At 33.6% G+C, this 15,290-nt stretch overlaps 1 protein-coding gene across 1 annotated transcript; it reads right to left on the bottom strand.

Annotated features, from left to right (window-relative positions):
* Window positions 1–1,155: 1,155 nt before the first annotated feature.
* On the bottom strand, window positions 1,156–2,908 carry LOC131607310 (transcription factor MYB52-like). The gene is made up of 3 exons (XM_058879327.1): window positions 2,391–2,908; window positions 1,727–2,212; window positions 1,156–1,639 (listed from the first exon to the last, which is right to left on the bottom strand). Exons 1-3 carry the CDS (start codon window positions 2,857–2,859, stop codon window positions 1,323–1,325), a joined length of 1,272 nt encoding a protein of 423 aa, XP_058735310.1. The 5' UTR covers window positions 2,860–2,908; the 3' UTR covers window positions 1,156–1,322.
* Window positions 2,909–15,290: the final 12,382 nt, after the last annotated feature.

Genomic DNA, 15,290 nt, shown 5'->3' with positions numbered 1-15,290 from the left:
TAATTTTATTAGGCTCTAAGAAAGAATTTCACCCAACTGCATCTCCAATGGAGAGAATTTATTGATTCCTTACCTCTTAAGTTCTGTTGCTTTTTTTTTTTTTTAACCATTGGAGTGTGTTAATTTGGCAACATTGGTTGCTTAAATTTAAGATATGGAGCTTCATGAAGCAATCTTGAAAGTGAAGAACTTAACATTAAATATTATACATTTTGAACCAATTCAATTGAAAAGTGGTCATTAAATTGTAGTACAAATAAAATAATATAAATTGGTGGGATCAAATATATTTTAGTTATTTATAATTATCATTGGAGTAAAAATAGTAAATGAGATTGCTTATATAATTTAAACCTACAAAATATGACACTAAAAACCAAAATGATTTCTCCCATTGAAAATGCTCTAACCACCTTGTTTCCAACATGATTGAGAAATATATATTTTAATGAAAGAAAATAGTAGAATCACAAAAAGAATTCAATTAGCATGAAGTAACCTCATGCATGTGAGGGGCATGAACTTAATTTCTCAGTAAAATTATGCTGATGAGGAGGGGAAGCTGTTAAACAGTTCTACCATCTTAAATGCATTACTGGCTGAATTTGTGCAATAGTTATTGCATTCCAAAGGCCCATGAAGAAAGTATGTTCTCATTTCTTCCTATCTATCTTCATCAATTCCATCACCTTCCCCACAAAAGTCAAACAACCCTTGTTTGAATAGCAACTTCAAATTCAAACAAACATATTTATAATCCCAAAAAGTAACCATAAAATAAGGACTATATTGTTTTGTCCTTCCCTACCCTTTTGCACGTATGCATTATATTCTATTCTATTCTATTCAAGTCCTTTTCCATTCTAAACTGTTTTAATAAAATAATACCCTCTTACCTTTTATGCTTAACAAATTAGCCCTATTCTAAGTAGCATAGAGAATGTTTCATGACACATTTAATATCAGATGATCTATTTCAATCTTCATTTGCCTTTGTTGACACATTCAATAACATAATAAAGAAAACAAAATAAAAAACATAATAGACTAAGATATTTCTACATCACTACATGCAAATGATAGAAAAGATAAAGTAATATTCATAAAATTGAATTATATTGTTATTATTTTTATTATGAATTTTATTGAAGTTTGAAGAGGGTCCCCATGTGAAGGTGATATGAACAGAAGTGACGCAAGTAACACAGTGACCAAACCAAAGCAACTATCCTTTCTGTTTACCTCCAATGGCTTCTCCTTAAGGTTGGACCACACCTATATTGAGGAGCTTCAATGGATGATTGGTTTGTTGTAACTTTGATTCATGTGGCTCCTACTCCAAGAAAATCAATAAATGGAATTGCATCTGAAGGTGGAGGTGGATTACTCATCAGAACTTGATCTCTTTCTTCTGCTGCCACTGATGATAGTGAAACTTCACTGTTCAATATTTGTGCTCTTGTCGCTACTGTGGTTGAATTTGATGAGAAACTATAAATATTAGTACTATTGTTGTTGTGACTGTTGTTTTGTTGTTGTTGTTGTTGCTGCTGCATTGACATCATATATTGGGGATAATTATGGTAGAAACTCATTGGTTGATTGAGTAAATCTCTTGGCCTATCATGCCATCTCATTTCTGCACATCAAGCCCAATTTAATAAAACATTACTTTTGTGATATTCACCACTAATCTAAAACATGCAACATAGGGATAGGGACATACCTGAAAAGAAATCCATTGGAGAAAGGGACTGTTTGTTGCTTGAGATTGTTTCTTTGCCACCATTCATGTGAGATGAACCATTTAAGCCATTTAAGCCACACTCAACACCACCATGAAAAGATGCATATGGAAAACTAGTCATATTATAGCCATTTGGGAAGGTAAAAGCAGTATAGGATGATGAAACTGGATCCATATCTCTTGTGACAAAGCTTGTGTTATCTTCTATTCTTTTGTAAACAGATTGATTTAGCCTCCTTCTCCTGTAAGCACTTGATTGTTCTCTATACTTTCTAGCCATTATAACATGCCAGTGATTCTTAACTGCATTATCTGTTCTTCCAGGGAAAAGTCTAGCAATCATAGCCCATTTGTTGCCATAAATCCTATGAGCTTGCATTAGTCTTTCTTCCTCTTCTTCACTAAATGCTCTTCTGTTTATTCTTGGATCTAACTGGTTGAACCATCTAAGCCTACAACTCTTACCTTTTAAATACAAAAAGAGAAAATCTCAACAAAAGAAAATGACCCCAAAAAAATGACACAACAAAAAGAGCAAAGAAATAAAAGTTGTTTAAACAAGAAAAAAAGCAAGAAATTTTATTAGATATAAATACAACAAAAAATAGCAAACATTCTTTTTGCATAAGTTTTGTTTACAAACCTGATCTTCCTTGAAGCTTCTCTGCAATGAGGTTCCAGTTCTGAGGACCATAAAGAGCAACAAGTTCCTTTAGCTTAGAATCTTCTGCAGGTCTCCAATGACCTCTTGCACATAGTTTAGAATGTCCACTATTATTCTCACTAGGGTTGTGCTCTTCATTAAGGTTAACTTTGTCACTGTTTTCCTCAACACCATCACCATAATCATAACCATTGCCTTCTCCAACATCATCACTGTTGCTGTGTTCTTCAAAGTTTCTTGTAAGATAACAATCTCTCATAAGTGGTAAGGACAAGTTAGTAGTAGTACCTTCCTTAGAGATATAGCCATCTTGAGATGAAGAAGAAGCAGCATAGTTAAGTGATAGAGAATCCATATTTGCATAAACAGTTCCCATTGAAGGAGAAGAATAAGAAGATTGGTAATGAGTTAGAACATTAGTGTCATCTTTAACACTAGCCTCTTTCATTTTATATAACCTAAGAGAATATTAAATGTGATGAACAAAGTTTTAGAGAACAAAGAGGAAACAAATAGTGAAAGAGTAAGAAGAAGAAGAAAAAGAGAAGCAACAAGAACTTGTTTGAGAGAGAGAGAGAGAGAGAGAGAGAGAGAGAGAGAGAGATTGAAGTAGTTATGCATCCAGACTGCTGAGGTAATGAGACTGGCATTCTATTTTAATTTAACAAGTTGGTGTCAGTGTTTATTTATTTTATTATAATAATTTAATTAATAAAGGAAAAAGAGCTTTGGCCACACGTGTGAGATTGATGTGTTACAGTTGCAGGGTCATAGGCTGTCTCTCTCTAAAATGACAGGAAAGACAGACACACCTATGTGATGGGTGATGCATATTGCATAGCAAAGCAAGGGACAGACATATAGCTATCTTTCTTTTCAAAATACAAAAACAAAACAAGATTTGAGAGGGTCTTGTTTATTGTTATTGTTAGTTTGCTATATAACGGAACAAGTATTGTCATCTTCATAAACACAAACTAATGACTGACCCTATCATGCATAACATGCCATACCCCTCTCTCTTTCTCTCTCCCTGTCACCATTTTCATCACTTCTTAGTGTATGTTTGGTTTGGCTTTTGAAATGGTCAAAAGCACTTCTATAGATGTAGAATTGATTTTGAGTAATTTAAAGATGTTTGTTTAGGCAAAAGTAGAATTGATTCTGTCTCTAGAATTGATTCTACTTGAAGCTAGAATTTGTAGCTTCTGCCTACAGAATTGATTCTGGATGTTTTTTAAACTGAAATTTATTATTCAACTCACTTTTACATAAATGTATCCAAACATAAATCAATTCTGCTAAACTCAATTCTGATAGAATCAATTCTACCAAACTCAATTTTACTAGAATCAATTCTGTCCACCGCCAATCCAAACACACCCTTAATTCTTAGTACTCCCTCTGTCCCAAAATAAGTGTCACATTTACTTTTTAGGTTAATTGAATATTTAATGTATCTAGTCTGTATACAGATTAGATACATTAAATATTCAATTAACCTAAAAAGTAAATGTGATACTTATTTTAGGACAGAGGGAGTATTGAATTGAGATAAATAATTAAAGTGGGTTTAATAACTTTTGTTTCTGTTGTGGTAACTACTTGGTCGTCCTAACAACCAAACCCTCTCCGTGATAAGATAAGATTGTAGTACATATTAACTTTTCTCTCAACCAACTGACACCAGGGTTTACTAGAAACTAATCTTAATCATGCTCTTTTTATCAAATATTAAATGTCGATATTATTTTGATGGAATTCGTGTTACATGAATACTCTAGCTTTTTCCAATATCTATACTATATGTTGATAGAGTTTTATATGTTTTTTTAAGCAGTTTAGTGATTAGACTCTTGCACAAAGAGAAGTGGAAATTTGTAAATTTGAATTAATACACATGCATATATCTTTGTAATTACTAAATTAATTTTACTTAATGGGATGTGTTTACGTGTTCTTTCGTGCTGGCCACATGCTAAAAAAAAAAAGTTTAATTATGAGGTCTAATATGTAGATTACTAGATTCTAATCGATAAATAAAAATAAGGGTGAAATTTTGTCAAAAGTCGGACATTTGATCATAATTGTTTGCGTGTCATCAGCTGTCAGATCTGATCGGAGGACTGCTTGCATCTCACGTTGGATTAGATGGAAGTAGTTTTAATCGTTTTTCATTTATAAGTCCAACGACGCGTCATTTCATGTATTATCTCACTTTTACCCTAAAAACTACATCTCTTTGATTTTACTGGCTTGGGCGATAGATGCCTAACCTTGCAGTTCGTACCAACTTTGTCGTACTAACAATTCTCGTCGTCGCACAAGAAGACTTCATTCATTCAACACTACATATTTCTTGTTCCACCTTGAAATAGTGGTGTTGTATGTGGGAATGAATATCGGTTCCCTCGGATTCCCATGAAAACCACCATCACCTCACCGCTCATCTACTTCAAATGATATTCTTTCTACTTCAGGTAAAGTTTTAGAATCCACGAAAACAAAAAATAGTGGAATTTTATCATGATCAAAGATAACCTTGACGGCCACACCCAAAGATGTTTAAATACTTAAAAAGATAACCTTGGACTCGTGAGATGATTCCCTATCTAGAAAGGTATAATAATAGTCATTTTGGTATTGGATGCCAAACTTGCACAATTCATGTCAAACCTTTTCGACGCGCGACTTCTTCTTCGATACGCGCAACCAACCTTCCTACAAAAGTCTCCTCCACCTCTGGAGAACTCGACCCAAGTTCTCTTCTTAATAAAGAGTCTCATATGCTTGATACTCATGAATGTCAACAACATTGAAAGTATTGGATATATTCATGGAATCCAGGAGAGCTACCATATAAGAACTATCATTGATATTTCAGGACACTTTGAACGAACCATACTTGGGTGGCTGCAACCTATTGTAAGTACCAAATGAAAATCTCTCCTTACGCAGAAACACCATCACATCATCTATCACATTGAAAACCTTAACTTTCCTGTGTTTATTTCACATATGAGGCAAATCATTTGGTAGTTCATTTGTAGTTAACTCCTTGAAATCGTCTAGGATTCCTAGCACTTCTTCTAGAATTGTTGTTTCCTTGTTGACAACACTCATCGGCCCTTTAATAATCACTTGACAACAAAATTCAATTTCTTTAATAGCCCAATCAAACTCCTTTTCACTTTACATCATCACCAAGAAACTACACTTCTTTCCTCTTGGATTCTTATCAAAATGGAAAATAGAAGCCATAGCAATTTTATTAGTGCCCCATGTAAACATCATTATGTTATCCCATCATCGATAAGTGATAGCATTATCAAACCGCCAAGGTCTACAAAGTAAAATATGACAAACATCCAAACGAGGAACATCACAAAGTACCCCTTCTCTATAATGCTTTCCGATAGAGATAGGAGCTCTGCATGCTAGTGTTACTCAAACTTGGGAGCCCTTTCTTACCCAACCTCATGTGTATGGCTTCTCATGGGGTTATATGGACAACTTCAAATAATCTAACAACTTGTGTGACACCAAATTCTCCATGTTGTCACTATCCACAATAAGATTACACACCTTGTTCCTGATAGAATAGTGTGTTTTAGACAAATTCTTGCGCTGCCCTTCATCTTTGGATGCTAATAAATGTTTTTGCAACATAGCACTTATCCTGTCATCATATTATGCCTCTTCAAACTTAACCCTTGCATGTCCTACTCTTTCCTCTGTGAAGTCAAGCTTCTCCAAATTATATGTTTTGATTTAGACAATTACTATGTGTATATGTATCGAGAAAAGGATGAACAAAAGAACTTGACAAAAGAGTTATGGATCAAGACTTGTTTCAGAAAAGAAATTATCGAGACAAAGTTTGGATCATTAATCTTCATTTAATAAGTACAAGTAGCAATTCAAGTTATGAGATATCCTAAGTGCTCAAAAATACTTAATCATATTCATCCATTTGCATAACTTCTTTTTATATACCATGGCCTTGCTCTCAACCTATTTTTCTAAGTATTTTTAATTTTTATTACAGTGGTAACCGGTTACACATTTCCGATAATCGGTTACATAAACGGAAAATTGGTTTTTCAGAAAATTGTTTCAAACATTATGTTTTTGATAAATTATGGCATTTGAAACCGACATAACAACACTTGAAAACCGCCACAATTTGCACCGATTTGTAAAATTGTCTTGTTTCTGAAAAAGTATCTGGTGTAACTAGTTACACCTTTTTAGGTAACTGGTTACACATTCAAAAAATTCAAATTTTCACATATAAGTTAATTCTAACGAATTTCGAACCACATCTATCAATCATGGCATTATTTCACGATTACATGTTATTTCAAAAAGGTATTATGCAAATATAAATACCTATCATGTCAGATTTTGTTTTATCACCTCTTTCAAATCAATTCAAACATTTTTTTGATATTATTTTTTAAACACAAGTGAATTGTCTTGAACTTTCATTTGAAACATTCTGCATACTTTTTCCATAACAGTCCAAAAAAGTTTCAACTTTATCATACCCTTTTAAGCACTTGTATATCATATTGAATTGTACACTTGAAGGGGAAGAACAATTCTAGTAATAAATATATATTCATCATACTTCAAACTTCTTAATATTTTCCAGATTTGCTTTTGTATACCCTGCTCTCCAAGATTGTTGGAAGCAAAAGAGTTGAATTAGAGAGGATTGTTCTCATTTCAACTTGGTTGATCATAAGGTGTTGTTGTGTCTTCTGTAAAGATCTAACAATATTAAAATCTCTTACATGTCGTAAGGGGACTAGATGTACTCTCGGACTGTGAGGAGAGCTAGGATAATTCTCGGTGTTCTTAATCTTTCTGCACTTTACTTCTTTCATCACATTACATAAACCAGAAAATAAAGAATCATCCTTCCATAAAGCCAGAAATTTTTAAAGTGCCTAATTCACCCGCACTCTCTCTTAGGCGCACTTAATACTTACATTTCATATCAAAGTCGGTTATATGTAACATGTACCTATATATTCAAAATGGTTTCCGCAAATACAAATTTGTTTTTCAAAGATGTTGGTAGCAATAACAAACCTCCATTATTTTGTGGTGAATATTTTAATTTATGGAAAATACGCATGAAGGCGCATATAGAATCTAAAGGAAAAGAAGTATGGAAAGCAGTTGTAAACGATCATTTCGTTCCTACCAGTGTTGTTAATGGTGTTGGCCCTCCCAAGCGCAAAAGTTTATGGGATGAAAATCATGAGAAAAAAGTTCTCTACGACAAGAAAGAAAGAAATCTTCTCCAAGGTTATCTTAGCATGGATGAGTTCTTTTGCAATTTAACAAGCACAATGACAAAGTAAATATGAGATACATTGGTGAAAACTCATGAAGGAACCATTGAAGTTAAAATATTTCGATTGAACACTTTGAGTCAAGAGTACGAATTATTCATAATGCACCCCGGAGAATTAATCCTCGGCTTGCATATAAGATTTGTGCATTTTACAAATCATTTAAAAGCACTTGGTAATATGCTTACTATCAATAAACTTAATCTTAAAGTGCTTAGATTTTTAACCAGGGAATGAGAACCAAAAGTGACAGCGATATCCGAAAAGAAAAGTCTCTCCATAATGACTTCCGCAACATTATTTGGAAAACTTCAAGAATATGAAATGAAACTTAGAACACTAGAAAAACATGAGAATCAAGATAAGAAATCCAAAGACATTTCTTTAAAGGTTGACTCAAAAGAAGATATTCTGGTAGAAGACGAGAACTTCATGATTCTTGTAAAAAGTTTAGGAAAATTCTTTGGTAATAATGATAATTCAAACTTTTTGAGAAAGAAGAAATTTTTTAACAAGAAGGAAGTCTCTACATCTACACAAAATGTCACATGTTTTGAATGTGGGAATCAAGGACACATAAAGACGAATTGTCCAAAACTTGCAACGAAAAGATTCAAAAGAAGAAAGGAGTCAATGCCTAAAAGAGCCTACATTGCATGGGATGACAATGAAATAACTTCGTCATCAGATTCAAAAATCAATGAATGTGTAAATCTTGCATTGATGGCATCATACCATTTCGATGATGAAAATGAAGATGTTAGTAGTGAATTTTCCTCTCTTGATAATGATGTTCAAGGTGCTATAAATGAATTACTTAATAAATGTAAAGTTTTGTACAAAATGGTGTCAACACAAGAGAAACAAATCAAATCTCTTGAAGAAAATATTGACACCATGAAAAAATATTTTGAAGTTGAAAAATAACAATATGTTGACAAAGAAAAACAAAACTTTACATGCAAAGAGTGTGACACTTTCCTTTTAAATTGTCCAATTAAAAATAGTTCTTGAAAGATATGAAAACGGACAACTTGGATTGGACAACATCCTTAGTCAACAAATATACTCCAATGATAAAAGTGGACTTAGTTATTCTAAATTTGATAAACCAAGTACTAGTAAAACTATCTTTGTTAAGGCAAGTGACCACTACAACAAAGAGAAAATGAATAAAGGACAAAAGACTCATCATCCTTCTAAGAAGAGATTTCCTAAAAAGAAATCTTATGTTCCTAGATATAAAAGTGATTTTGTTCCTACATGTTTCTATTGTGGTATTGTTGGTCACACACCTAATGCTTTCTATGTAAGAAACTTTAGTGTTGCAAGTGGGCATTATGTGTGGGTCAAGAGAGGAGCTAATTATGAAGGATCCAAGGCACATTGGGTACCTAACAAAACTTAATTTCTTTTACAAACCACTAAAAAAATTTGGTATCTTGATAGTTGTTCTTCGAAGCATATGACAGGAGACATAAGCAAATTTTAGAATCTAGTGCTTAAAGCCAAGGGTTATCTTATGAAGAAAACAATAAAGAAAACAATTCTTGCCATAGGAAAAGTTAGAGCATCATATTTTACATCCATTGAAGATGTACTTTATTTTGAAGGACTAAAGCACAATCTTCTTAGCATAAGACAACATTGTGACAAAGGCTTTGAGATCAAGTTCACCAAGTATGAATGTTTGATTGAAGATAAAGCCACTCATGAGGTAAAACTCATAGGTAAAAATATTAATAATTATCATGATTCCTTTAGATTATTTATCTCTTTTCCCCATCTTTTTTACTAATGACTAAGGGGGGAAAATGCATGGTTTTTGTGGATGTTTCTTGTCTAAATTGTGCAGCACCAAAAGTATAAAATCGGTCCAAACTCTCCATGAATCAAGAAAAGCATTGATCAGGGGGGGGGGGGGGGCATTCGGATAAGATCAAGTCAAGCAATCCAAGAAACACATTCACTTACAAATTTAAAAGGTTGTCATCATCGAAAAGGGGGAGATTGTGAAGTCAAGCTTCTCCAAATTATATGTCTTGATGAAGACAACTACTATACATAAGTATCGAGAAAATGAGGAGAAAAATAACTTGACAAAAGAGTTATGGATCAAGACTTGTTTCATAAGCAACTGTATTTGGATCATTAATCTTCATTTACTAGGTATAAATTGCAATTCAAGTTATGATATACCCTAAGGCTCAAAAATACTTAATCATATTCATCCATAAGCATAACTTCTTTTTATATAGGGTTAATAGCTACTTATCCCCCAGACATATATGGCCTTTACGAAAAACCCCCCTGTAAAACAAAAGTCACATGGATGACCCTACAATTTTGAAAAAGTCACTATTAAAACCTTTCCCATGCCAACTCACCCAAAATGCTGATGTGTCATTGTTTTTCTGTTTTTTTCCATTTTCTTTAAACGCCACATGTGTTTATTTATTTATGTAAGGAAAATTTTACCCTCAACTCTCTCACTGTTCATACCTTCTTCAATTTCTCCCTCTAATTTAACAACACTGTTCCTTTGTTCTTCCCAAGCGTCATCTCGCTCTGCTTCTATATCTCTATAACCAAACAAACAAAATAGAACACTACCACACACACAAAAAATTCTCAATTCTGCTCTCTCTCTCTCTCTCTCTCTCTCTCTCTCTCTCTCTCTCGGCCTCACTCGGTTCTCTCCTCTCTTCTCCTCATGACTCAATCGATTCACTCTCTGTATTCTCTATTCTTCTGAATCTCACTCAAACAAAAAAAATAACAACCAAGAAAACGTCATCTCTCTCGGATTCAAACTCAAACGCTCTCACTCGGTCTCCTCAAACACGCACAAACAAATAACCAACATAGAAATCATGAAATCCAAACAAAATTGGGAACCCTAAACTTCAATACAAAGCTTTTAATCATTCCTCTTTGCTCGTCTCTCTTCTTGAAAATGAAGATTTATTTGGGATATCTCCGGTACATCGTTCGATTCGTATTTCCTCCGTTCGAAATCGATTCATGAATAGCTCGCCTGAAACTTTGAGTGTAGAGTTCAGATTTGTCTTTCTGAGATGCGTCTATGGTGACATGTTTTGGAGGAAGCTCGTTTTAATTTCTATAGAATGAAGTCGGAGTAATATGCAACACATCTCTAATTTTTCTTCCTCTGTTTCTGTGTGAATGATTTTGGTATGGTGAAGTTAATAGTTTACAAACAAGGTATGGCGAGCAAGGAAAACGAACAAGGAAGAAGGATTAGAAATAGCGATGGACGAGATGAGAGAATACAGTAGAAGGAGAGGGAAATTTAATGATTCCACCAACATGTTTGAGTTTTTAAGAGTAGGGTTAGAAAACAACGTGAGGGTAAAATTGTCATATCCTAAATGAATACATCCATGTGGCATTTAAAAAAAATGGGAAAAATAGAAAAACAATGACACATCAGCATTTTGGGTGAGTTGGCATGGGAAAGATTTTAATAGTGACTTTTACAAAATTGTAGGGTCATCCATGTGACTTTTTTTTTACATGGGGGTTTTTCGTAAAGGTCCCATATGACAGGGGGTAAATAGCTATTAACCCTTTTATATATTATGGCCTTGCTCTCAACCTATTTTTTCTAAGTATTTTTAATTTTTATTACAAAGGTAACTAATTACACATTTTCGATAATCGGTTACATAAATAATGTAAAATTCGTTTTTAGAAATTGTTTCAAACATTCTGTTTTTGGTAACTTGTGGCATTTGAAACTGACGTAACAACACTTCAAAACTGCCACAATTTGCACTGGTTTGTAAAATTGCCTTTTTTCTGAAAAATTATATGGTGTAACCGGTTACAACTTTTTAGGTAACCGTTTACACATTCGAAAAATTCAAATTTTCACATAAAAAAACTGATTCTAATGAATTTCAAAATGCATCTATCAATCATTGCATTATTTCATGATTACATGCTAATTCAAAAATGTCTTATGCTAATATAAATACCTATCATATCAGATTTTGTTTTATCACATCTTTCAAATCAAACATTTTCTTCATCTTTTTTTTTTCAAACACAAGTGCATTGTCTTAAACTTTCATTTGAAACTTTCTGCATACTTTTTTCATAACAGTCCAGAAAAGTTTTAACTTTATCATAACCTTTTGAGCACTTGTATATCATATTGAATTTGTACCCTTGAAGGGATGATCAATTCTAGTAATATATATATATATATATATATATATATATATATATATATATATATATATATATATATATATATATATTCATCATACTTCAAACTTCTTAAATATTTTTCAGATTTGCTTTTGTATGCCTTGCTCTCAAGGATTCATGGAAGCAATAGAGTTGAATTAGAGACGATTGTTCTCATTTCAACTTGGTTGATCATAAGGTGTTGTTAACTTAGTGATTAGTTAGAGTCTTGTATAGAAAGACTAGGTCTGGCTTGTCTAAAAATCTAACAATATTGAAATCTCTTACATGTTGTAACGGGACTAGATGTACTCTCGGACTGTGAGAGGAACTAGGATAATTCTCGGTGTTTTTTTATCTTTATATACTTTATCGCTTTTATCACAATACATAAACCAAAAAGTAAATAATCATCCTTCCATAAGACTAAAATTTTTTAAAGTACATAATTCACCTCCTCTCAGGCGCACTCAATACTTATATCCTCTTCCCCTTCCATTTCTTCCGCAATAGTAGTGACTCTCTTTTTTGGACAAACATTTAATCTGTGAACTCTTCCATTATAACGATAACATGTGTCTCCAATGGGTTTAGCATATAGATTATTTTGCATATGGACTGGTGCTTTACCTTGATGCACACCGCTAGGGCTGCTAGTCCCCTTATTCTCAGGGTTGGAATCCCTGGTTGCTGCATTCTTTTTCTTGTCACTTACTGATTCAAAGTTATTCTGGGGAGAATACCTAAAAGATGAGAAATTTTTAGGGGATTTCTCCATCAATTCTACCTTTAAAACTAGATTGGATGCCTCAAACACGATCGATATAGTTTGCAAACTCATCTTCTCATGCAAAGACCATTTAAGCCACTGATGTATCGAGCTACCTTATAGCTCTCTAATTCTCTAAATTCATTATGTTCAGAATAATGCAAGAACTCGACTATGTATTGTTTTACAATTCTCTTTCCCTGAAAACACTTAATATAAATCTTATAAATAATCTTCTCACAATTATCTAGTAAACCCGCTCCAACGTCAATTATTTCATTCGTCACCAAGATCTGACCGACCCTTTTCTTTGCCTTTGCCTTGAAGAACAAGTTTATCCCACTAGACCATAGTAATACTCTTCATCCTGATTGCCCCCATCTTAACTTGGTTGATTTTAGGGACGCCTATGACATTGAAGAATCAATCAACCTCAACATGCGAGTCTAGAAGCTCTTCCATTCTCATCATTCCGTAGAAAAATATAATATCAACCTTCACTCGATTATCATGGTTATGTTGATTCCCATGATCAACTATCTCTTCCTCGCCGAGTTCTTCTTCTTCAGAACTGGAATTTTCAGCACTAACAACACTGTTGTTTCCATCTCGTGAAATCCTAATCGGTTCTCTTCTCCTGTCTGCTCGATGGATCCGGTTGTTATTGGTGTTGTTCACCTGTGTTGTTAAAGTCGTCATTTGTTTAGTCAAAGCTATTAGGGCATGTTAGTTGAAGATTTTAACAAACGAAGGGAAATTTGGTTGTAAAGAATATACCTCGAACAAAAACATGGAACATGGATTTCGAAGGCCATTTGAGGATCTCTTTTGTGTAAGAAGGGGCTTTATCTTGTCGAAGCGAACTTTAATTAAACATCTTCGAAGCTAGAGGGTAAAAGACTTAGAATATTTCGGAGCATTTGGAAAGTAAGCTTCGACAGCCACGTTGGTTGCATTTTGGCGCCTCGAGGAGAAGGAGATTTGAATTCAAACGATCTATCTTATCCAAAAGGACGCGTGGAAGTCTTAGAAGATCGAGGAGCATGCAAGCGAAAACGTGGCACTCTATTAGGAAAAGGCCGTTAGGGTTGAAATAGTATAAATTGAGGTCTTAGCGTTAGATTTTAGTGTGTTTAAATCTGTACAAAACTCAATTATACTTAAAGTACCAAGCGAATCGAGAAATGAGTGCTGAGAATGTACGTACAAATTACCAAATTATAGTAATCAAATTACTTTACAGTTTATCAATGCAGATTTACATTTATTGAAAGTCTTTACTTTATTTTAGCCTTTTCGAGTCAATACACTTTTGTTTCGTCCTTGTACTTTATCTTTTATCATTCTTACTTGTATTTACTTATACCCTTTTTTTAGATATTTTCTTGTTATTCGTAAACTTGACACAAAACCAACCACAAAATGAACACAATACAATCATCAAAATCTCGAAATATAAAATATGTCCTAGGATGAATCTACTCGATCCTGCGAGTAACCAAGATATTTATTATTTTGGAGGACTAGCGCTTGTTTACGAAATTCCATCGTAAACAGGGCCATGGTAAAAGCCGAGGTAATTCGCTCATGGTATGCTATAGATAATGGTTGATCACCCATGGTTGATCAAGCTACAAAAAGAAACATACGAAAACCTGCTCTGGTGCCACCTGGCGTAGTCGGAATCACAAAGGTTTAGCAAGCGCTAAGCCTAGAACAAAAATACAAGTTTGCGAACGACAAACCTGTAAGATATAGTTTTGGAATCCGCCAAAAGAGAAAATAATTAAATTTTTTATGATCAAAGATAACCTTGACGGCCACACTCAGAGTTGTTAAAATACCTAAAAAAATTCTAATGTGCTTTTAATCGAAAACAGAAAAAGAAACACTTATGTGCTTTTAATCTAAAAAAAAAAAAAAACACTAATGTGCTTTTAATCAAAAACAAATAGAAAATAGAAAATTGGGAAAAATATTAAAATCTTGCATTCGGGCCTCAAACAAACTTGGATTGCTTAAAATGTTGGACTCGTGAGCCGATTCCCTACCGAAAGGTATAATAATAGTCATTGTGATATCGAACGTCAAACCTGCACAATTCATGTAGAACATTTTCAACAAACGACTTATTCTTCAATATGCGCAACCAACCTTCCTACATCAAAGTGGGTACATGTTCATGCTCTGGGTTTTGTTGTTTCTTTGTTAGACTGAGAGTAGAACACGATTAAATGGATAGGCATTTAGGGGTGTGTTGGATGGCCTGCTGTCCTCCTTTTGTTTCATGTAGGTTGACTCCCTCCATCTTGCTCTCTCCATAGGTCTAATGTGACAAATATTACATGATATATCGGATTGTTCAACTAATTGACTTGCTTTTTCTTTTTTTATTGTCTTCTTGTTTCGCTCTTTTGTCTATTTTTTTATATGAACTTTGTGGAGTTTGTTGTTCTTGGGTAATAGTGATGCTCTTAATTCTTTTATCATTTTAATTTTTGATTCATATATCATTTATGTTTAGCTATT

The sequence above is a fragment of the Vicia villosa genome, linkage group LG5, assembly GCF_029867415.1.
Source record: "Vicia villosa cultivar HV-30 ecotype Madison, WI linkage group LG5, Vvil1.0, whole genome shotgun sequence".
NCBI lineage: Eukaryota > Viridiplantae > Streptophyta > Magnoliopsida > Fabales > Fabaceae > Vicia > Vicia villosa.
Note: the sequence above shows the minus strand (reverse complement) of the source record. Positions and strands in the feature narration are given on the sequence as shown.